Source organism: Cyphomyrmex costatus, unplaced genomic scaffold (assembly GCF_001594065.2).
Source record: "Cyphomyrmex costatus isolate MS0001 unplaced genomic scaffold, Ccosl1.0 scaffold32, whole genome shotgun sequence".
In the NCBI taxonomy this organism is placed as follows: domain Eukaryota; kingdom Metazoa; phylum Arthropoda; class Insecta; order Hymenoptera; family Formicidae; genus Cyphomyrmex; species Cyphomyrmex costatus.
Window position 1 is genome coordinate 980,175 of NW_017277340.1, and position 25,788 is coordinate 1,005,962.

Sequence of the window (25,788 nt, forward strand, 5' to 3'; positions counted from 1 at the left end):
GACGACTCTCATTTATCTCGGTCTCGCTTCGTGTCCGCAACGTGACTCAATCTTCTCCTCAGTAAGGAGCTCCACGTGAGATCCCACGAATAGAGTCGCATCTTATTCCCCCGACTGCAGTCCGTCCACCCCCGATCACGATCCTATCTCGTCGATTTTAGGATCTTTTTGCCTCATCGTCTCGTTTTAGTAGAAATACGTGGCGTGAACTCCGTACGGGCAGACGAACTGCAGCGCACGTTCCTCGTAAAATGCTGCCCGTCTAGAAAACGCTAGCTATTTCGTTGCGATATGTAGGAAACGTGTGGAGTAAATTTGACTGATAGCTCCGTAATCTCTCGAGGTGTAATTCCATTACGAGTTTCACGACGAGCGTAATTACGCGGCATTAATCAATGCGAGATGAACCTTTCTATATTCATCGATTCTCATCGGTCCATGAGAAAGCATCAAATAGCAACGTGATATGTCATCATATATCATATCGCTCGTCGTTAAAGTACATGAAGGTTATTAACTCATTATACTAATGGCATGTATAGCGTTTGGAAGAGATCATTACATGCCACGGTGAGATTTATTTTATTTTTGCATCACAATATCAAAATCAATAAAACATATAACGACAATTTTATTCTAGAAGGATATAATGCGATCTGATGGATCACATCTATAGTTGCATATTTTTTTAAAGCGATTGATCGATTCAATTTGATTTTCTAGTATGAAAGGCTGAAAGTATATAAGTAGATTTGCATAATGTATACATAGAAGGAATGGTTTTGCTGGAATATCTAAAAATTTAGCTAGATATAAATTTAAAAATAATTTTGTTGAGTCACAAAATAATGTAGAACGTTTCAGCATAAATGACAATGTTGCAAAAAGTTTTAACATTCTAGTAACCAATTTAAGCATAATTACTTTGATGGTCCAAACCAAATTATTTTTAGATTTATATGCAGCTAAATTTTTAGATATTTCATACTGTGAAAAAAAACTAAGTCTTAATAAATATTTATTTGAATAGTTCTAAAAGTAAACATTTGCTAAATGCAAACATATATTTTTTTATCGAATAAATATTTATTTACTATAAGTGTTTTCTTAGTACTATTTAATGAAATATGTATTAAGACTTAGTAAATTTTTCCAGCATAACTGTTCTTTCCGTGATGTAAGGAACAAATATATAAATTGATTCAAGTAGAAGAAGCAATAGATAAGAGGTCGTTGAGAAAGGAATTCATGCTGTACGAAACGTTATTATTGTCTAAATAAATACAACCCAGTGATGTTTATGTCCCCCTTTTCTTGGATGCGAGCATCGTTGCAATAAAAGTCACACTACATATCCCTGCCGCAGTTCGTTGGTATAATTAATGTAATGTTCATGGCGGTTGTTTAAATCCAGACGGTATCGCGACAGTGAATGAGGTGAAATACGTAAGAAGACGAGAATGAGACGGTGAAATGGGAAAAACGAACACGGTCGGAAGGGTGCAATTGTGGCAACTTCGCGGAAATTACGATCTTAAAGGAGGACACCCAGAGAGAAACGAAACAACACCTCTCTCTCAAAACTTATTCGAAATTAGGTTTTCAATTTCTCTGCCTGGCCAGCGCGACGACCATTCGTTGTTCTCTTTATTCTGCAGTCTTTTTCTTTTTCATCGCGCCATCCCAAATTGCGGAGAAAATAGAAATGCCGCTACGACGAGCCGTAAGCGGATGCAATCCTTTCGCTGGATTACAGGCGGGAAAGAGAAAGGAAAGCTACGATGAGAAAAAAAAAGTCGCTCTGCATCTCCTCTGCGACCACTCAGCTTTATTTACATTCTCCTATAGGTTGATGCACTATCTCGACGCTGGGCGCGAATTGAAATCACGAAACTAAATCGCGAAAAATAACTGCTTGTGGATACATCACCATCGGTGATCTTGCAGATTTGCGGCGTTATAAGAAATACGATAAATATCCAGATTAGACAGCAGCTGCACACACAATGAATATTTATAATTCCTCCATTGTTTCTCAATTTAGAAGACATTTATTCGATTCAAATTCATTCGAGAAACGTATCGCAAAATATATACTTTTAAATTAAATTTTATATTAAATTGCGCAATCTCATCTCTCACAAATTTTATTTTTTGTTACGTGCGTTTTTGCATACGATTTTCACGCATTTGAAACAGCAGAGACCCTAAAGACTATATATTTTCATGACGAGAGTGTTAAAAGACATTAAAACCATGCGAGAGTAATTTGGCAATTATACCGCGTTCCAATGCTAGCCAATAAATCCGGCTTAACGAGATTAAAGGACAGACAAATTCGGTAGCGGCACCATCAAACGCGTATTCCAGCAAAAACGAAGTTTTCGAGTTTTCTACGGCTGCGCATCGGACGGCATTGTCGATGTGCGGACACACTGTCATAGCCGATGACGGATAGGCAATATACGATGCGATGCACAGACCAGCGAACCAACAGCGAAATCGCTTTTTCTTATTTGCATAATTTACCACGTCGCGCTACTCTACCTGGAGAACAGAATATCGGCATCATCTACATATTCTACATAAATGGTCTGTTGAAACTAGCAGTCTCTTTATTCATAGATTTTTTTTATGTATTTACATTCAGGGTAGAAGAAAAGATTTACAACATTACGTACAATTCTGATAAGGTAACAGCACGTACTTGGAAAGTTTTGTTTTGACTTTTTTGCACAAAGGATGTTTTAAAATGGCAAAATAATTTTTATTTAAAAATCGCTGTTAACCGTTTCCACAATACACACTAACGATACGAAAACCTAAATCGTCTCTCATGCGTTATGACAATATGAAATTTCCGCTGGGAGAAATCCGAACAATCCATATTGACGTGAAATTATCCTTATCGCATTGTCACGAATATAATGCAATTTTCCAACATACTCCGAATTGGTTGCATTTTACAATATCACTGAGACCGTACCGTCTATTAAATAATAAAATACAAAACCTATAAATTCTTCAACAATTAAAACCAAATCAATTGTGAAAAACATGAATTGAATTTTAAATGAAAAATGTATTGATTTTGGTAATGATATATTATAAGATCAAGAGTGTTAATATCAAGATTGTTAATGCAGTAAATACGAATAACTGTATATTCTCATTAAAGCTTTGTATTTCGATATCATATTTATATATGAACTTTACATGGAGGAGAGGGAGGGATGCTGTAACCAATAAACCAATTCAATAATCATGAACAAAATACTAATTTCAAATAAATATTATTTAACAATATGTTAAAAAGTAACATACTTAAATATATCTGATAAAAATAAGAGAATATAATAAACGATACATCATATTTTCTTTCTTTTCCGAATGGATAACAATTTCACACAAAGCAATTATCGAACATACTAATTGAATCTTTCAATGAAGTGTAAAGATCACTTTTATTCTATTTGATTGCTAGTTCTTATTGTTTATTGGTTGACTTAATTGTGTTATTTCTTGTTTAAATATTTAATATATTAAATTAATTTTAAATGATTCGAAAGTTTGCCATAATTTATTATTGTTATATTTTATGTGTAAAATAAAAACAAAGATAAAATTCTGCGGAAGTAACTTTTGTTCGTAAATAACACTGACGAGGAAACAATCAAAATCTTTTATTCTTGTTAAACAAAAGTCTCTGACCTGCTGCGGTAGCAACTCAACTCTGCCAAGTCAAATGTTGACCTGCTCCTATACAACCATACCCAACGATCGTTCTTGATCTCCGTGAAATACGGTTTTCGATCATGCTGTGAGCTAACAATTGAACCCGCTGCTGAGAAGGTGAAATTTAGTTCTTGAACTAATTAACCTTTGGATTAATAATTTCAAGGATCGACAAACATGTGTGTAGAATTATATATTACTTTTTGGATTAAACAATCCAGAAGAGTATAACATAGCACAAAACGATAAAGTAATATTGCGTCAAAAATTTAGAACTTGATAAAATTTGATTTAATAAAAAATTATTCGCAAAACTCACTGGGTAAAGCAGAATTACGTATCAAAATACGCTGCAAATATACCTGTTAAAAATGAGCTTGTAAATATATAAATTCGCCGCAAATTTAGGTCGTGCAAATATCGTAATATGTAAAATATATCGTAGTTACAAAATCAGAGCATTATAATAATAGACCGAAATTACTCATAATATTAATATACCACCTCGATGCATAGCTGGACTCAAACGAATTTATGTCGACTGCAGCTGGCATTTTTATTACCTATTTCAACGCCGTAAATGGAAGTATAAGTCACGTGTTACGGTGAATATTCGATATATAATCTGAAATACTGTGGAATTGAATAAAATGTGATAGTACGAGGCATTTTAAAATTATAAATCATCTGTATATAACAAATATGTCACAATTATGTTAATCATAAAGAAAATAAGACGACTATTTCTTAATCTTATATACGTACATAAAATTACATTTTTAATTTTTGCATTCAAAGTCTTATTTTTGCGAATGAAATATTAATTGACAGCTTTTGGCAGCAATCTGATAAAGTGGCATTAAATCAAGCAGTCTATACGACTTCGAATTGCGCAGGTCAGTTGGCTGTCCTCGATGTCATATTGACTTTGATGAAGTGGACTCCCAACGGCATTCCCAACAAGGTTGTTCACCGAAGATTTGTCAAATATATTTCTGACGCTTAAATTAATGTTCTCGAAGTCGAGAATCGCATGCGCTTGACCTTTCGGCTGGCTGCTTTGCATTGTTTTTTATCCGCGTTCTCCGTCATCGGTAGAATATACAATTATTTCAAACTTATATCTAAAAAATAATCGAAATCAAATGAGAAAATTTATTGAAATTATAAATGAAAACTATAAATGAAAATTTAGTCGATAAGAATATCAAATAATAGAAAAAAATTTTATTTTTAATTTAAACGAATCTTGATGCTTAATAATATTTATATACAAATTATATATACATTTTTTATTGAAAATTTATAATGAAACTTTTGATTACATACTATAGTTACGTTTGATGTTGTAAACAGTTTATACGCATATATTTATATATATATGTGTGTAATTAGAGAGAGAAAAGCTTTGGTTAAGTGCCAAGATTAGCGTTAAACGACTGTCGTTGAAGTCGCTGCTAGGAAGTTTAATGATCTTGTAGTCTCATTACGCGCGTAAAGGGAAATATCAGTTTAATAAATCTCATCGTAAACTTTTGTGGGGAAATCGTGTTTATATCAGCGAAGGGGACATACAAACATGCGGAAACGGAGAGTGACACTAGGGGCGAGCAAGAGGAAGCTTATTTCGCCCGTATCCAGGGCCTTGTCATGAATGCGAAAACCAAGGGGGAGTACGTGTAAGTTATAGCCGCATTACTTTCGCCACACTAGAATCCCATAGAGACATCCCTTTCTTCTCTCTTTCTTCTTTCTCCTTGCACCCTGGCCTTCTTCCTTTTTAAGCATATATTTCCAGAACGGTGCGCGCGCTATTCTTTTGTTTATCGCACTGCAGTATGTATGTTGCATATACGTGTGTACACGAAACCGGAGCCTTCGGCCAATTTCTCCGCGTTTCCATAGCTTTGCGCCCAGTGCCACAGCGGAAAATATCCGTCACGAATGGTACGGAAAAATAGCTCGTTATTTACTTGCTTTGAACGATAATGTTGATTGTACTTTAAATAAATACGTCGTAAACATTTACGTATGCACGATAAAATACATTCGTGAACAATAATGACTTTGCATTTAATTACACGATGACAGATACATGAAAAGTACTACAAATTATGAAAAAAAAGCAAGATTATTATTTATCAACATTTGGAACGCACAATCGATCACGAGATGGATTTGTATGAAATTATATGCATCAGCGATTAATGCTAATTTATGTGATAAAAAGGTATTATTTCAGGGGTCTTTCCTTTTTCTTATAATACACGCTATTTCCAGAAATTTAAAGACGCGAAAAGCTCTCCTGGTTATTCCAGCAGTATTATACCGAAAAAATGTTAATAGGGTAGTTTCACGTTGCCATTTCTCCCAGGGGCATTCGGGCTACGAGGCTGTTTGCGGTGGTGCCGTCACGCGAAAATAGAAGACCGAGGTATTTTCTAGCGGGATAAAGAATAATAAAGTGAAACCGGATATTTTCTGCGGTGATCTCGAACTGTCGCGAGAGGGATCTTCCGGGTGGAATTTTGTCCGGATAGAAACGGCGTATGCAGATATTTCAGGTTCGGATCCTGGAAAATTACGGTCCGCTGCATTAGCGTATCACAGCCTGCAGTAACCCAGTAACCCGACTCTACCTTCGATATTGTATTATTATATTCGCAAAATATTATTTATCCTCGATCATTAATCAAGTCGTATATTGTATTTCAATTACAGAAGAATCTTTATTAAAACACGCACATATCTATTGCATATCTGTTACACACGTCTACTTACTAATTAATAAATAATGGTGATGTAATATATTCTACAGTTATCTCGACTTGTGAACGAGAACATGAAAGTTACACAAAATAAAGGAGTTTGAGACGGTGGATGTATGTACAAGCGTGTAGATATACAAAGACGTATGTGGATACAGCGGGTGCACTCGGGAATGGAAGACGGAAGCCTCTAACTTGGCGCCTGGGAGTTTGCCGGGAGGGTTTGGTAATTTGCATAACATCGCGAGTATATAGAGGATAATCTGTAATAACTTCTCCTATCCTGCTTATCACTAAGTAATAATACAATAAAATAGTTACGTGCCCCTTTATACGTTAATGTTGCCAACAAAATCATTTCTCGATATGTGTGTGCGAATAATAATTACTCATTTTTTTCCAATACAAAATCTTATTAAAAGGTGTATAAATAATACATCTTCTCTCTCTCTCTCGCTCTCGCTTTAAAAGTCACACGAATAAAAAATATGATTTTCTAGTTATTACCATGGATGGATTAAGTCAAGATTACTCTATCAATTATGAAAAGTAAATTAACTTCACAGTCCATTCGGCAAATAGCAGTTACGTCTCTCGTTCTTAAGATTTTTAAAGAGATTATAATACCTTTTAGAAGAGTGACACATTTTGAGTTGTCATTTTTATAAGTAAAAAGGGAAGTTTTTACAGAGAGCATTTAGAAAAAGATAATTTTGGAGAACGAAATTTGAAGAAGAAATTGTTTTATTTTGAATTTAATCACTTTAGCTGCTCAAAGTAAACATAAATTATTAATGATATTTTGAGTTATGTAACTTTTGATTAATTATTCTAGATTTATATTATAATTTTATAGAATATCAAAATTGTCACAACTAAAAAAGATTTTTAAAGGTTGTGAAAATAAAAAAATGACACTTGATTATATTTCTAAAAGTATATTCTTTTGTCGATGTATTATTTTATTAATTAATATTTTTATATTCAATTGAAAGATAGTTTTTTCTCTTTTCTGAATTAATTCTGGAAATTAATGTTTCTTTTTATTATAGTTATTCACTTTCGAATAAAAGAACGATATTGTCCTCAAATGATTATTGGATTGTTACATTGAAATATTCAGAAATGTATGCAGCATCATGAAAAATATAAACAGGATAAATATTACGAATACGTACGATAAAAATTTAATAAAAGGATACGACCAAGATTCTTTACATATGCATGTGTGCGCTCATTTGTTCCTTAGGAGATATTTGTGCAGGAATAGTCACAGGATACTGTCAGACTTAGTAGGCTACCGCTTCCCTTGCGCGAACAAGCATATCCCTAACTCGATTTAGTAGCCGTCGGATGGAGCACTTACCAACCACGCAAGTTTCTGGACGTTGCTCGTACCAGGAGCATTTACGAGAGCCCACAGAAATCGATATTGTGTGTTGAGCTTTATGTTCACGATGCTAGAAATCGGACCGAGATCTAAGACAGAAAAAAAATTGATCGATCATATTGATCAAATGATCGAATTGTTCAAATGTGATTTGTTAATTCTGTCTCTGTTTGAAAATCTCGGAGCGATTTTTAGCATCGTGAACACAAGGTTTTGCTCATATGAGTAGAATCCAAAACCTGATACATTCTACGTGGCGCACACGAGCCACTCGTGACTAAGAGAAGAGTGTTCTTACACTCGTGTGAACAAAGTTTTAGTTGTGTGCCGAACGGCAGAAAGCCACGAAATCGCTAGATATCGATAGTTCCGTACTCGCCGTAAGAACGAGCCGGAAATTTGAACACTGTAAGGACAGTTTGCCTCCGATAGGATCGCAGCTGACAATTGAAGTGTTGAAATGCCGTGTTCAAACACGTTGCGGTCAGAAAACTTCACCGTAGGATCGGCGAATTCGCGTTATCCGAGCAAAGCCTCTATCCGATGACAATGCATGTGGTCTCCACAATGAGAGAGAGAGAGAGAGAGAGAGAGAGAGAGAGAGAGAGAGAGAGAGAGAAAGAGTTTCTTTCGACTTTTTAGATGTTATCAAAATGAGGCATTGTAACCAAATGTCTTTCTTTCCTTCTAAAAACACAAAGAGGTGCAAATGCACATCCTCGCATACTCCTGTCAGCTAGTTTCGGAGAACACCTAAAACGTTACCGCGAAAACGGCATCGTAAATCGCGCGGTTGCACGAAAAGTTGGCGACCACGCTCTCGAACTGGCCATAATTCCCGCTCTCGACTGGCAATTTATAATCCATCGAGTAGCCGTCGTCCAGAGCGGTGAAACACGGAGCTAGACGCAGAGCCGTAGTTTCCGCCTCTTCTTTTATCTACGCCGTGCGTTCGCCGCGGATATCCGTGAATAACAATGGACCGCCATCACACTCTTTCGACCCGCTCGGTTATTTTGCCACTCGTGGAGAACGCTTTAACAACGGGGGTGGAGATAAATGTGTGTCGGCCATGCGCGCGTGTCGCGGCTGGTTGGACAAGTGAATGATGGAAAGCCACGTTTTCCGATTCCGAGATGTTGCCCCGCGTGACTTGATGCTCGATAGCACGATGTACACGATGTCAATCTTTTCAGCGTAGAATTTTTATCCACTTATCCGTTTGCGTTGATGAACAATATTTCGCATGTATTAATAGAGGTATTAATCGCGTGAGAAAGTAAGTACCAATACAAGCCGACATTAAGTGGTGATATGTAAAATAAAAAACATATTATTCAGTAGCACTTTTAAATTTTATATATATTATTCGATATCAAATTTTAATATCGATTTGATTTACTTATATTTTTCTAATTCTACGAGAAATTAAAAAAAGATCAAGAAGAGTAAGTCGAATTGAGATTATACCAATATTTAAAAATTGATTGTTTAATGATAAGCAAAAATTAATCAAAAAAGGTAATATCCGTTAACCAAAAAGTCATAAATATGCCCTGCAACCAACTATAAAAAACAAAATAACAAATTATTATATTTGACTTTTATGATATATGCAGCGTATTACCATATTTCGCAGCAATTTTAGGTAAATAACTTTTAAACCAGTAAGTGGATTCAACTTCTGCACAAATATTTAGAGTTTTATTAACACATGTAAAAAATTTGATTTAATGCAAAATCTATTTCCTCTTCAAAGTTTTAAAGTGCTACAAAATACAATTTCATTTTGAATCAAGATAAACAAAAAAATTAAATAAACTTTTAATCAATAAAATACTTGTGTTCAAATTTACACAGATACTCAGGCGTAATAATAAAACAATCTATAATTTTTTGTTTTGATAATATTTTGAGTTGCGACATATCTTTAATTTTTATTCGTAAAAATGAACCTAAAAATGTTAAACATTAAAATTTTGACTTGGGTATTTATTTCCATATTCGTTTCTTTTCCTCTTTTTTGTTTCTTTTTTTTTTATACAAACTTATTATTATATAAATTTACTAAGCAACAATTTTTATTATATAACAATTATTATTATATAAATTTACTAAGCAACAATTTTTGTAGTTACACATACTAATACAAATGAAGAGAAAGTTTCTCAAAATATTTATATTTAATATCCTGCATACATTGGAATAAGTATTGTACTCGCGAAATAATTAACCTCTGAATGCCGTAAATGAAGAATTTTTGAAAGCAACTGTTTAAATTGAAGATATACGTAATTGATGGGTCATTCTCAATAACTCGATTCATGACTCGGTTGCCTGTAATAGGCTATACGACTCGCTGAGAGAGCTCATACGTCGTAATTAGCATGAAATAAGGACAACGAGAGAGAGAGAGAGAGAGAGAGAGAGAGAGAGATAGCGCAAAAGTCAAAGCGAAACTCCAAGGTTCCTAATGCACCAATCACCGCCTGGGGACCTTAATCTATCGATTTGTCCGCTTGCTAATGTTTGCCATTTCTACCGCTTCTGCCGCTTTTCGCTATGTCCCGAAGGAGAAAATGCGATGTCAATCTCTCCCTCCAATTTATCGGAGAAAGGATGCACTTGTCGGGGGAAAGAGAGCATTTGTGTATTGCTCAACGCCCTGGATGCTTAACAGGTCCGTCCGTTATTCTTGACTCAACCAGTTTTGACGTGATCGCAATTCTTCTCTCTACGGGCCAGACGCTGATATATACCGCCTTGCCGGAAGCAATAAATGTAAAGTGTATAACAGATGTTTAATTTACCATCAGGTGTAACCTCAATAATTTGATTGCTTGATTACTGTATGATTACGATACTCTTTCATTTATAAAGCGTAATTACTCTTTTTTTCTCGCTTCTTTTTTCTTACTAAGAGGACGGAAAGCTCATTTCGCGATGAGACAAATTATTCTTTCAAAGCTATATAAAAATCTAAAATAAAAATTGTATCTATTATTCTTCAGGATACCAATTGGATCTCTTCATGATTTATTTGAAAATAAAATAAATTGCTTCCTGGATATGTCAAAAAAAAACTCAGTTATTCATTTATACTACTGAATTGACCTCAATAATCTATCCTTAAAGGTAAGATTGATTTTTCATTACATCATGTGACGTACACTTTCTCTCTGGATGTAGAATTATTTAATTTTATTCTTCTCGAAACGGAATATAATGTTGTTTAAGTTAATCGTAGAGGAATCCAATACTTTTACGTGTTTTTTCTAATTGGGATAATCTCTTCGAAACTATAGCTTTCTTATGCTAAAACCGCAAATAATTTAAGGATCAAAGAACTGAAACATGAAAAAATCGTATAATTACTCATGAAACACGTAGCCCGTTCTCCTCTCTTCGTGTAATACATACAATATAACATTCCACCGGTCGGAAAGTTAGACCGTGTTGATCCTTCGAGGATCGTCCGCCGGAACTCCCGTTACCTTAAGTAGCTAGTTCCACGACGACCAGAACGAGGGAAGTTTCGAGTTCCTTCGTGAAACCGCGATATAGTAGCTGGTCCAGCGGAGTAGTGACTCCAGTCCTCATTGTGTCTCGCATCCACCTGTGCGCATCGACCTGTACCTTCCTCTTCGTCTCAGAGCCTTCCCGGGGAGAGTCTACCCGGGCTGGACTTGAATAATGATACTGGCGCGTCTAGATGGACAGGTTTAAGGACGGCTCGCATCACTTTACTAGCCAATTCGGCGAACCGAGAGCAATGCGATGCTCTTCCGCAGCTTCATTAAGTGATTTCTCGGATCTGTCTCGTTCAATTCTATAGTTAATTAATTATTTCCTACACTATGCGAACGAGAAATATGAAATTTGACGATGTAATCTCTTTTGCGAAAGGATCTTATTTTGTACTTGTTATTTTAAATATATAAAATTTAGTTGCATAAAGTTGCAGCTATTTTGTTTTATTATAAAATAATATTTTGTTAAAAATTTATTCATAATTGACAATGTTTTAAAGAATGATTCGCATATTTTAGTAACGTTTTCAAAGAAAAAATTAAACTAATTATGTAAAAGAGAACTTGTATCAGTATTAGATCCTATCATTGCATTTACATTTATGTTTGCCAGATCAATTCGGCTACAACCGTGGAGCTGTGAGAAAGATCGATGTTCCGATGAATTCTTGATGAAAACTGAGTGGATTGGGTTTTTACGGTCATGTATCGCAACCAGAGAAAACAAGAGTTACGAACGATCGTAAATCACTCATACTAGTAATCACGCAACAAACAGAATTAGGATTTAATTTGATTGCTAATTATTACTTTTAAATTTTTGTTTTTTTTTTACATCACATGTACATTATAAATCTTAGATATTTTAATAATCTGTGTTTGCACAGAGAATAACAGAGAAAGAGAGAGAGAGAGGGAGAAAAAGAAGCATTAGCTTTATACTTTGAGAAAAGAAAGGGAAAGATTTTTACAAATAATTCAGGACTTAAAGTCCGGATTCTATCACTGTGTTTAAATATTTCGAATATCGTAGACAGATTAATGTGCTACTAAACTCGCCATATCGATATATTCGCATATATGCATACGTCTGCGTTCGACGAGATTTTATAGTGTCTCTAAATTTTCCTCGATAAAATCGGTGAAATTTACGATTCTCCGCCAGTTAAAGTGTCCGCTCTAATCCTGCATTAGAGTCACTACGCATACAAGAGGAATGAGGGCATAAACTTTCCGTAAAGTAAAAAGCTTAATTTATGATCATGTACTGTATGATTTAAAGAAAAACAAATTAACTGATATAAGAAAATAACGAATATATAATAGAATAATATAAATTCACAGTGAATGACAAAAATCTACATTTTATATAAAATGGCGCGATATATAAACATACGGTTTTGAAGTACGATAACAGCTTTTGGTATTAAGAGGCTTTTGTGAAATCCACTTTTCAACACAGCAACGTGTATCGCAAAAATTGAAAAAAAAAACATGTTACGGGAAACTTGATTACTTAAAAAGCAATTACGAGTACAATCTATTGCAACAAAATGTGGTTACCACCGTGGGTCACAAACATGATTCGTTGGTTTCGACGTGAATAGTTGGAAATGCGTTAATATATAAAGCAGAGTTGCATAATGCTGTTACGCGTCCGCTGAGTAATTATGATTCATTGTACACGTATGTGAAGTTAATTGGTAACGACGATTCTGCATTTTTCCAGTTTCAGAATCTATTCTTTTAAATTACGTGATCATTTACGTATATGAAGGTACTCAATCCTTCGTAATTACCAACGAAATCGATTATTGTGACACCTGACCGACGAGGCATACACGCATTTACGCAGTGTGATTAAACATTCAATTACCACTAAAATGATTACGTTTATACTCGTTTTGCGCGCATTTCGAAGTCTCGAACTCGTAATCTGATACATGAATTTAAATGACTGGTCGGTTGCTGCAAATTAATCTCTTCCGCTCGTATTATTCCGATCGCGTTAACGACACTGCTGTGAATTGACACGTATCGACGCTATCATGCTCAATTAAATGATATATGCTCGTTGCCGAATCCTGATTAAATGCCAAATTCAATATTATATCAGTTTTATTTTGTATCGTCGATTTATATTGTCAACATGATATGTCTCATAAAATTGTAATATCATTTAGCAAACGATTGAAAATTTGTTCAACCAAATCTAGATTACACTGCATTTAATGGATCGTTTTAATTATCGCATTTTTCGTCCTTCTTAAGTTTGCATATCCGATTTGAAACGCGACTGTTAAATTGCACTACAAGTTTTACAAATTTTTTTTGAAACAAAGGGAAAAAGATTTGTGTTGACGCTTCCTAAAAAATCTATAAAAGCATTTAAAACGTCAAGTTTTGCATATGTCACACATGTCATGTTGACGTCGAGTGTTTTCCCAACCCATAAAAGTTATACAAATAAAGTATGTGTATATAAAAAAACGAATGTCTTTTATTTTACTGCGCAATGTTTTCGGAAACTGTCCAAAAAACGGATGTGGAGAACGTTTTCTCGTAAGTGCGTCTGTGTTTTAAAAACGGTTGCTCTACAGACTATTCATATGAACGAAAGAGAAAATCGATACTAACACTCGCGTGACCGGACCGCCAATGGGTTCGATAGCCCCGTAACTTCGTTAAAATAATATTTGCGTACCGGCGCAATCCGTTCGAGCGTGTCGTACAATGCAGAAGTGGTCTCCCGTGACAGAGAACGACGACGAGCAGCTCGTTAGCTTTGGGCGTTTCGCACCCACGGGAGTTACGCAGCGCATTTCGTGCCCGTCAACCGCAAATGGAAAAGTAATCAGTGATGTCTTCAATACGTCACAAGAATCGAGACTTATGGAACCCAGAATTCCCAGAAACAGAGGAAACCTATATTCGACGCTTTCAGAAATTATTGTCGCGCACGGAGCAAAATAAATTTTCGAGAAGCGTTATCAACGTTTATCAAAAATTAATGGATCATTTTCTCGACATATTTAGTTTGCTTTTGTTCCATATTTATAAGAAAAATAATTAGATACGAAAAACCGTCTGGACCGTATTTTTTATTCGTCCTATGTCTTTTCTCTCAATATGGTATAATGGTCTACACCTTCTTCAGGAACTCATCGTACAAAGTGTAGTCGAAAAAAGGAGAAGTGTGCGTTCTTGCGAGTGCTGTATAAAATGTTTGTCATTTTACGCTGTCCGTAAGACGTGTGTAATCCATTAGGAGCGGCGTTAAAACTGTAGCCAACAACAATGTATCGTCTGAAACTTTGTGCGGCGTACCACTCCTTCCTTTTCCTTCTCCTCTTTCTCCTGCAACCTCCTCGTTTTTCGTGACATCAAACAGATCTGTAAACCAGGACGCGATGCACTCTGATTTCATAGGATGCAATCTCGTCGGTAACGCGCTTTTGCAGCTAGCATGGGAATGCTTTTTGCATTTTCCGAAATTAACGTTCAGCGCACGGACAAAACACGATTCGAGAGCGCGCAATGTCCAGGAGTAACATGATTTTTGGCGATAACGCGATTTGCGCATTCGCCAAGCCGCTCAATGCGTTTTGCAATGCGACACAAAATCACGCGCGATTAATGTGTCGCCCCATTAAACTTCTATCCACGTATTAAAAAGAATGTCCGTAAATGTAACACATCGAATTTGCGATGAAATCAGCGCACACTCAGCGGAGTTTATAATGAACGATGAGAAAGGATGATTAAAAAATCCCTGGAATTGCGGTATCTATACATAAGATAGCACTTCAATATATTCTCCATCACAAAAAGAACGATTTTGCCGAAAGATCTCAAATTTTACTGGATATACTGATCTGAAAATAATTTTGTTGGATCACTAAAATAATTATGTTGAAAAATAACAAATAATGAGCAAATATATTGTAAAAAATGTTGGTATTTTAGTTAACGAGTATGAGTTTTTAACAAAATTATTTTGATATTCCAATAAAATTATTTTCAGATCTCTATATTCAATAAAATTGTTTTTTTCATGTAATATTTATTTGCAATGTCAAAAATAGATCACATTTTCTCATTCGCAATCGTTCAGCACAACATCCTCTATCTTGCGATGTTGCCTGCTATGATTTTTCGTTGCAATATTATTATTTAACAATAAGTAATAAATTGGTACTTAATTCGATCTTGTTTTTATTAAACTGAGAATTATGAAATTGAATTAAAAATTCACTTTTTTATGAGGAATATGTACGTGCCGGCTTCTGCGGTTATTATGGAACACCCTGTGTACCACTACCACTTCTAGTAGTAACTATTTTTGATGTTACGTTATATTAAAGTAATAGTATTGCACTTATATTAAGGTTTTAAATAAGAATCATATATATATTTTTCGATTTGTGTGTGTGTATATTTCATCTTTATTTACTAGGATTAGTATACAGCCATTTTTTAAAAGAATAAATCACGATAAAAATAACTCACACTTAAATAATCACTTAAATTGAATTGAAAGCAGAAACTCAATTGTCGCGTTTTTGGTACTGCTTTTTTGCTCCGGAATATTTGTTCTCACTTCGGTGATGGATTAAAAATTTAATATCCAGTTCCGTGCGAGTTCGTTCACGAAGCGTGCAACGTACGGAGGTTTTTCGAGGAAAAAAGACTCTACTTTCGTAAAGCACCGAAACGTTACGTCCTAATTTCGTTTTGTGTCCTTTATGCATTTTTTTGGTCTTTTTTTTACGCTCACAGTTGCCACTTTTACACAAACATCTTAATCTTTAAGCACTTCAATAGAATGCAAGAAATACAAAATTAAAAATTAGAATAAATTATAACATTATATTTCCAATAATAAATTATGATGTTATATTGTTATGATTTTTGTAATAAAAATTTATTGTGCTTGATTTAGAGCTAATCTAGAATGTAAACTTCTTTATTTATGCTTAATAGATTCCAAGTTTTTAACAAAAATAATCTTAATGTATCTTACTGCTAAAGCAATAATTATTTTGGAAAATGATCGAACGGATTATATATATTTATTTAAAAAATCAATATTATTGGATATTATTTCTTCAAATCAATCACTTTTTACAGGATAATAATTGCTATCGATTTATTTTAATTGCAATACTCTGTACTGCTTTCACAGATGCATTCCATTCTCTTTCCTTCTCTCTTTCTATCTTGTAGGACGCATTCTCTGACAATGGTCAATTCGCAAGCATGTACATACACATGTGCTCGTGAAACATCGTATATGCGATCGAGCGTTCAATAAAATCGCACAGACTGGCCGCGCGTTATCCACTTTAGCGGATAGTGGTGCGGAGTGGATCCTAAATTGAAGTTTCGAATTAAACCGTCCGGATGATTCGTCTCATCTGCCGGAGTTGCTTTAAGGCTCGCGCGCACAATTTTGTTGTCGGCAAACATGACGCCGTAGAGACTAACTGACTTTAATGTGGAATTATGGTCTCCCGAATTAATTTGTCGATTTTCCTGCACCGCCTCGGGGAGCGAAGCGACGAAGCGGAGGCGTCTGAAAGAGGATAACTACGGTGATGAATATCTAAATTACTCATTACCGAACTTGTCCGTCACTCGTCGAGTCGCCTGATTACACCTGAATAAAAGTATAACGATGAATAAAACTTTGACTTGTAATTTAGTGAAGTGATAATTGACAACACAGCATTAAAAATACTCTGCTATAGATTAAATCTATAGCAGAGTATTTTACTAATTACTTGTTAAATATGGCTAATTAGATTACAGTACAAATTATTTATGGTGTTGATTAACTCTCCATTTGCAATTTGAGCTCGTTTTGAGAAAATTTTATTCAAATTTCTCTGAAATAAAAAAGGGAGAAATTTCGTAAGATTACAAGATGTCGAAAAATAACTTTGAACTCTCTTCCACATTTATTTAAAAATCTAACCTAGAACGTTAAAAAAAACTTGGATTGGACAAAAAAGATCCTAATTGCAGTCGGAGGGAGTAAAAATATAATTACAGAGAATTGAGATCAATAAATAGCTAAAGAAATCTTAATCCCGTTTTACATAGTGCAAAATACGCGTAGATGGTATTATAGTATATTCCTCTTGCAATACACAAAATGTCGCGTTGTTTTATTTCAAAAAGACCGTATTTGACTCTCTTTGGGGATGAATAAATCGCAGTCACGTGTTTACCGGTCATCTTTCCATCCAGCAGCGATGTCTCGCATACGAGAGGTAGTAGCTTCCGACGGTGGTGCAAAATTTTCGCGATCTCGTTTGACGCGCGACGGTGCGAAAAAGTGCATTCGCGCACCTATGCACCGAGATAACTGCATTCAACTCACGTCCCGCGAGTTTATCTCGGCAAAGAGGGGCTGACATATTGGGATCGTTCTGGTCGTCTGGCCGCGTTTATGTACCCTCTCTGTGCGCCAGCTCAGTACCCCAAATGGGATCGTCCTTTTAGTTCTTTCTTTATCTTCTCTTTTCTTCTCTTCAAGCGTAACTTCTAGCAGTTAGGCCACTTCTCAAGTCCACGGTTATCACTATTTCGATTTTTTTTTCTTTTCTTTTTATTACGGCCATAATGATAAAAAAAATATTAAAAAACCAAATATTGCTTTTGCATTCCCGTTCACATTGTATTTTAATTAGTCATTAATCCGAAAATATAGTCATTTGATTTTATGTAAACTTTGCTGAAATTGCATATATAAACAGTGATAAGCAATCAATATTTACTGATAACATAATTACATCAATTGAAGCTACAGCTAATATTGAAACGTTAATTACTAATGCGATGTTATCCGTTGTTAACCATAAAATCGAAAAATAATTTCGTAGAACATATTGATAAGCACGTTAGTACGCAAAAATGTGATTCACTGAAGCAGTTTGAGGGTTAAACGATATTACTGAAATCTAATATTGTATTGAAAAATCAGTCTCGCGATAATGGAAACGCTGGCCATTTGCCTGACAACATAACGTTAATCCCACGACAAAATTGCAGATTTTTATGAATTTTATTCTAGAATTGTTTGTTGTTTTTATTTTTACGCGCGCGCGCGCGCACGATTAATGATTGCTATGTTTATTATTGTTTGTATATTCGGTAAATCTGTATTGAAAGATTAAAGAACAACATCTGTATTACACTAATAATATAAATGTGATAAATATAGAGTCTTGTTATTCATTCATTAATCTTAATTTATATATATATATATACCATCTATATAAATTTATCTATGATATCCAAGCAACTACTATAATTATACAATTTTCTCGTTACAGGTGTAGGATGAAACAATGGAGACAGGATCTGCCACCGACTTCCGTTATAATTACTTTCCACAACGAGGCACGGTCTACGCTACTCAGAACTGTCGTCAGGTAAGTTAGAAACAACTTTGTTTTACGTAAAATGTGAAACAATTACGCTCAACATTTAAATCTATTATTTTTTAGCTTTTTATTATTTTACATATTTTAAACGTAAATAAAATAAACACATAAATAAATTTACATATTTCTTTTTTGTTTAAAAAAGAAATAAAATTTATTTGTAAAAACAAACAATTTTGTAAGAACAAAAGGATTGAATAAATTCCGCAAATAAAGACTGTATTAATACAAAAAAAATATGCAAATATCTCTGTAATCAAATGTAAAGTAATTGTCAATGGGCAAATTCTCATGCGATCGTAGATAGATGGTACGTACAACATGGCGATCTTCAATTCTCGATGCATCAACGGGTTGCGGGAAGCGCGTGAGGATTCTCAATTCGAGTCGGAAATGGCCGATAGCAATGGAATTTCCTAATCGTCGTTCCATCGTTTTATTCATCATGTTTATTATGCGCTTGTACACACAGACGTGACGTACCGAAGAATTCGAAAGATCTTCAATATAAGAAGAGCGTCAGAATATATACGGAAAAAAATCATTTTGATTTTTTATTCTGATGGTTAATACAAAGTTGGCTAATGATGGTTTAATTAATCTCGTTTCAATTTTTAATTTGTTAAAATTACAAATGTGTGAAACTTTCAACTTATATTTATATTCTTTTAAAGCATCTTACTTTTTTATGTAATGAAGAATAAATGAACCGAAAAGAATAGTAGATTTTTCAGAGGTTTATGGCTTTACTAGGTTTCGATCCCTTAACTACGCAATTCTTCCAATTTTATTCTTCAACTTCAGCGACTAAAATATTTCGTTTTGTACATACTTTTAATTAATTCTGTCTATTTTATTAGTATCATTTATCGTCTATTTAGAAGCATAAATCACTACGTTTTCTCATAAGCGCCTTGTATTAATTAAAGCTTTTTTTTTATTACGCGACATCCCGCCGAGTAAAGGAAAGTACGAGCCACATTACTCGCCGGAGGTAACCTCCGTGCAAAAGTTGCTCGAAGTTCTCTCGTCGAACCGGAAGAAGGAAGCAGGCAAGAGTCGGAAAATTTATTTAAGTCTGTAACATGGCGGCGTCAAGAAAATATATCGGCTCTATCGCGTTAGGTCGATGAAATTAAAAGGAAGTCTTAATTACCGCGACGAGGCCACATTTTACCACCATCTCGATGCGACGCACGAAATTCTGCACGATCGATTTCACATCTTGTCAAAGTTCTTTTAAACATTAAGCGATATACACGATATCTTAACAACCGAAAAGAAATTTTTATAAAATAATATTTTATTGTTTTATCAATACAATTACGATAAAATTATTGACATTTACGATCAACTTAAGAAATAACCATAAAGTTAAACTTTTTCCATTAATATAAGGAGATGGTTTTAATTAATTGGAAAGAACTCTAATTATTTGCGACACACAATCCTCTTAATTCTAAACTCACGAACAGAATGGGACGGGGCAATACGAGAACGTTCAAACAAGGGACAAGTGGTGCACTAAGTCCTCGAAACTTTGATAAAAGATTCAATGGGACAATTCCCGAAGCTTCTGTTCTTCTCTTAATCTCAGTTTATTCGACGTTAATCGTCCGGAAAAATTTATATAGAAGTGAATGATAGTAATTCAGTAAAGAAATGGCATATCGGGCTTTTAAATCGAATCTCAAGAAAAAGCGTATTACGTTAAAAATTGATCTTATTTCAATATTAACATTTAATAAAATATTACTGTAATTAACAGTAAAATGTATACAATGAAAAAAATTGATAAAACAATTGCTATGTAACATTTCTTAGATTTAATTATTTAATCTTATTTAAATTATCTACAAAATTTCTGAAATTATAAAATAGTAAAAACGTTAAAATAATAGTAGTATTGGTAAATGTATTGATAAAAGATTATAATACGATTTAACTTTGAAGTTTTACTTTTGCTTTTAGTGTGCTAAACAGAAGTCCCGAACATTTAATCAAGGAAATCATTTTAGTGGACGATTTCAGCGATCATCGTAAGTAGTTTTATATATTAATTAATTAGTTCGAGTTTTTGAAAAATGTAATATTATTTCTTTTTAAGCAGATTTTAAATTATGTTCTTTAGTTAATTTATAAACTATAATGAACAATCAATACAATATAAAATGAACTATTATAATATCTGATACACAGAGTTAGGAACGAGTGAATTACTCACCGCGGATCAAGTCACTACGAAGATAATATTACATATAGTATAATGCAATTTAATGTAATTAAAATTTTAATTATATGTATATCTATATAATTGTGTTTAATGTAATATTAAACACAATTACAGAAAATTATATTTGATATTATAGATATATTACATTTAATATCACATTTAATATCATTAAAAGATAACTTGTGACTATTTCATCACTTATATATAACGTTTACTATTCTAAACAGAATGTCATTAAATTATGATTTTAGAATTTTAACTTTTTTTACATGCTTAATTTACTTACAATCTGGAATTAATCTTTGTTTAACAAAAAATTATATTTGATGGCTTTGATCGAAATAACAAACGGATAACAACATTTTCAGAATAATAAGTATTTTACAATAAAACACAAGTTGAGTTAAATTAGTGTAAAATTAAAAATGTCATATGGCAATAAAAATTGATTGATCTATTTGCAGCGGAGGATGGCGAAGAGCTATCGCGAATTCATAAAGTTCGTGTGATCCGAAATGAGAAGAGAGAAGGCCTAATGAGATCTCGTGTCCGCGGTGCAGATGCAGCTACCGCGAATGTATTAACGTTTTTAGATTCGCATTGTGAATGCAATGCCGATTGGCTCGAACCACTCTTGGAAAGAGTGGCTGAAGACCCAACCCGAGTAGTATGTCCTGTGATCGATGTAATCAGCATGGATACTTTCCAATATATCGGTGAATATCAATAGTAGAAATCGACATTCTCTAAAATTGCATGTGTCTATGTAGAGAAAAGTATAAAGTAACTAAAATTCTAGTAAAGTTTATGGAATTGACAGGTTCATATAGGGACCACTCATGTAAAATTTACTTTATTTTTCTGGTAAATCAACAATCGTCGTATAGCTAGTATATGTATCATGAAATAACCACTAAGTCTTTTACACATCCTACAATAATCGTTTTATGTTAATTATAATGTACTTTATGATGACGCTACTTATTACAGTGACAAATCGAAATTATTGTGAGTTGTAACTATCAATAAAAACCTGAAATCATAACATAATACTAATATAATGTAAAGGCATGTAACAGAGTAGTTGCCGGAAAATTATCCCCATTCCTTCTATTTTTTCTGACTTCTGCACGGCGTATTTGCCTCCTTAATTGTAATGTACTTTTTATTTTACACTACTGATTTTACTTTTAGGCAAGTAATGTTTGTCATAGCAAAAATAGCTAGAATTTTTTACTAATCTTTGTAAAATAAAATTTTTTTAACTATTTTTCTCTGTGTACAACGATAATTTGTATTCTATGTTGTAAATAATTTAAAATATCCGAACGAAAGACATATTTTATCTCGTTTCTAGGAGCTTCCGCCGATCTCAGGGGTGGTTTCGATTGGAGTTTAGTCTTTAAATGGGAATATCTCAGCCAGACGGAACGACAGGCGAGACAAAAGGATCCGACACAAGCTATTAGAACCCCTATGATTGCTGGTGGACTATTTGTCATCAACAAAGCGTACTTTGAGAAACTCGGCAAATACGATACTCAGATGGATGTTTGGGGCGGCGAAAATCTCGGTAAGACTATTTACAGTTTTATGTACAAAGTACAAAGTATTTGGAAAGTTTGAAGAGCTGCACGTACATTCTTGTGTATAATTAAATTCTTTTAATCGTGTTATATTATACAATACTTTTACAGAATATGTAAAAATATTTTATTTGAATAGTTTTGCATCAGCACTATGTATTGATATATTTATATTCTCTCATATCCATTTTGTAAAGGTAATATTATTTTATTTTAATAAAATTGTAAATATGCTTCGAAAGATATTGCATTGTGGTGGCCAATGTACTTTTACAAAAACTTTGTTATCAGGCACGCGCAACTCATGATGAATATTTTGCAGCAGAATAAACTTTTTATTGGATCAATATACAGTTGAAAGTTATAATTTCTCAACAAGTTTTAATGAGTGCTTCCCATTAAATTTTATTAAAAAGCATCATACCAGTGTAAATATTAGCTCATTCATCACTGTATCCGACAGCTGTGCAAATAAATGCTTGAAAATAACTCAGTTTGAAAGTTTGCAGAGAATTGCGGTTGCTTCCTCAATACAATTTCTATTCATTGCACATAATAAACAATGTTTATTTAATTTTGTATTTCATAAAAACACTTTATAAGATAATTTTATATTAAAATTTTTTCTTTGAAATTCAGTTTTAAATAAGAGACTTATATACAAATGTTTAATTAAAAATATAACATATGTAAAATTAATGTGTGTCGCAGAACTCTTCCCTTGAAAGTTATCAGAAAAGTATTGTATCTGTTATTACACTTTTCAAGTACGAAGGAAACGAACTCTTTGACAGAAACTACCATCTTGTGTGCAGTTTGTAAGAACTTTGTGGAAAACACGGCAAGCAAACCAATATATGTCGAAAGTGTGAAGTTAGAAATAACTACGACCCCATTTCGGACAGAAGAGAAATTGTTGAGTTTCTTTGGAAAAGTCTAACGCTATTTCAGTTTAGCATAACTTTGATGAAATCTCTGCATTAAAATAGTATTTTTCAATAGCTAACAAAACTTTGTACCTATCCGTAAAATGTATATTTTTAAATGTAATTTTATACAGATTTTTTTTAGAAAATAGCATAACTTTTACTTTATTTATATATCATAGATAATATAATCTGTTTTTATATAGAAATTAACAGATATTTTTTAACGTTTTTTAAATATTTAATCTGTAATACACAATCTGGAGAAAAGGAAGAATATGAGGCAATGTGATATAGAAGGAAATTTGTGCATTTTTTCTTGCTATATCCTTGGCACCTCTGTTCTCACGTTCAACATTCGTACTTACTGCGTGCACTTGTAACTTTCTTTCAGAAATATCGTTCCGTGTGTGGCAATGCGGTGGCAGCTTGGAGATTATCCCGTGCTCACGTGTGGGCCATGTATTTCGTAAACGTCATCCTTACTCGTTCCCCGGAGGCAGCGGAAACGTGTTTGCTCGAAACACAAGGCGCGCCGCCGAAGTATGGATGGACGACTACAAGCAGTTCTACTACAACGCTGTACCGTTAGCACGAAACATCCCTTATGGAAAGTAAGTCTGGATGCGCACTGACGTCTCATTTAAACTTTAGACAATACTCCGATTTTCCTCCATTTAATCGTATTTATTATTTAACACCACATCAAAGTTTGTGATATATCAAACACATGGATACGCGTAACAATTATATTTTTTAAATTCCAAATTGTAGTTTAGGTATATTTGTTAAGTTAAAGACAATATGTTTATTTGAAGAATATAAAATTATGTTAATCATACGAAACCATTATGTCTTTCAGCATACAAGATAGAATGGAACTAAAACGAAGACTACATTGCAAGCCTTTCAGTTGGTATTTGAAGAACGTATACCCCGAATTAGTTATACCTACGAGTGAGGGTGGTCCAGGAGGATCTTTAAAACAGGGTACCGCCTGTTTAGATAGCATGGGCCATCTTCTCGATGGAAACGTTGGTCTTTATCCTTGTCATGACACTGGTGGCAACCAGGTGAGTATGTTTTAATTACACTAAATGGGATTAAATGATAATTGAGATCTAATCAGTATGCTTGAACAAATTTTGTAAAACATTTGCTAACAAATTCTGTTACACAAGCTCTGCTGGTAGAACCTTAAATGATACCAAATTTTTTAACTTTTTCTAATTGAAATTGCTGCCAATTTGCTGACATTCTGCTAATAGTTTGCCTACTAACTAATTATTTTAAACAATTTTACAAAACCAACATGTTTTGTAGGAATGGGGCCTCACGAAGGACGGCCTGATCAAGCATCACGATCTCTGCCTGACCTTACCGGTGTACGCCAAGGGTACGACGCTGTTAATGCAAATCTGCGATGGCAGCGAAAACCAGAAGTGGCGACATTTGGAGGGTGGTCTGATACGCCATACCAGAATCCCCGTGTGTGTGGACTCGAGATATCACGCGCAACGTGGTATCACGGCGGAGAAGTGCGACTCAAACGCAGAAACGCAGAGGTGGCATCTCTACAATCACAATCACTAGCTGATATGGTTGCGGTGAACACGTTATTCACCCGCGGACTCTCTTATCACTACGCACCAAGATGTGATCACTGTATAACAAAGTAAACCACGTCAGAAGTGCATTATATTGGGACTGGCTGTCTGCGCGTAAACGGATCGATTTGAGCGATTACTTATCGTAGACCGATGTAATATTCGCGATCGCAATTGTGGCTCTTCACGATCTCTTTTATGCGGCATCGATGAAGAATCCTATTTCACCACACTGACTTGTACGTTTGTCAGTTAAGGCTCGAATGATGGTACATTTGGATAGAAGAAATCTAAGGAGTCCCTTCTGATGATGCTACAAAAAGTGGTACACGCTAAAACGGAAATAATTTCGCAAAAGAAAGTGAAACAAGTTTTAAGACTGCTTGGTATATATAACTCATCAACAATCTTTAGTTTCTACATATACCTATAAGAATTTTATCGCTTCCGATCGTTTTTTTAGGCACTAGATCATCCTACTTTTACAATGACAAAAGATTAACCTGATAAGGTGATGTCTCGCGATCGATGTGTGATAAGTGTAAAATTATTTATAATATAA

At 34.1% G+C, this 25,788-nt stretch overlaps 1 protein-coding gene across 1 annotated transcript in view; it reads left to right on the forward strand.

Moving 5' to 3' along the window:
• The window catches only part of Pgant2 (polypeptide N-acetylgalactosaminyltransferase 2), a 46,793-nt gene extending 21,581 nt beyond the window's left edge, over positions 1-25,212 (forward strand). The window contains exons 3-9 of the mRNA XM_018542247.1: positions 18,764-18,862; positions 20,846-20,913; positions 21,572-21,823; positions 22,465-22,680; positions 24,014-24,233; positions 24,482-24,692; positions 24,943-25,212. Coding sequence (XP_018397749.1) covers positions 18,764-18,862; positions 20,846-20,913; positions 21,572-21,823; positions 22,465-22,680; positions 24,014-24,233; positions 24,482-24,692; positions 24,943-25,212 — 1,336 coding nt within the window. The remainder of the gene's footprint in view (positions 1-18,763; positions 18,863-20,845; positions 20,914-21,571; positions 21,824-22,464; positions 22,681-24,013; positions 24,234-24,481; positions 24,693-24,942) is intronic.
• The last annotated feature ends 576 nt before the right edge of the window (positions 25,213-25,788 follow it).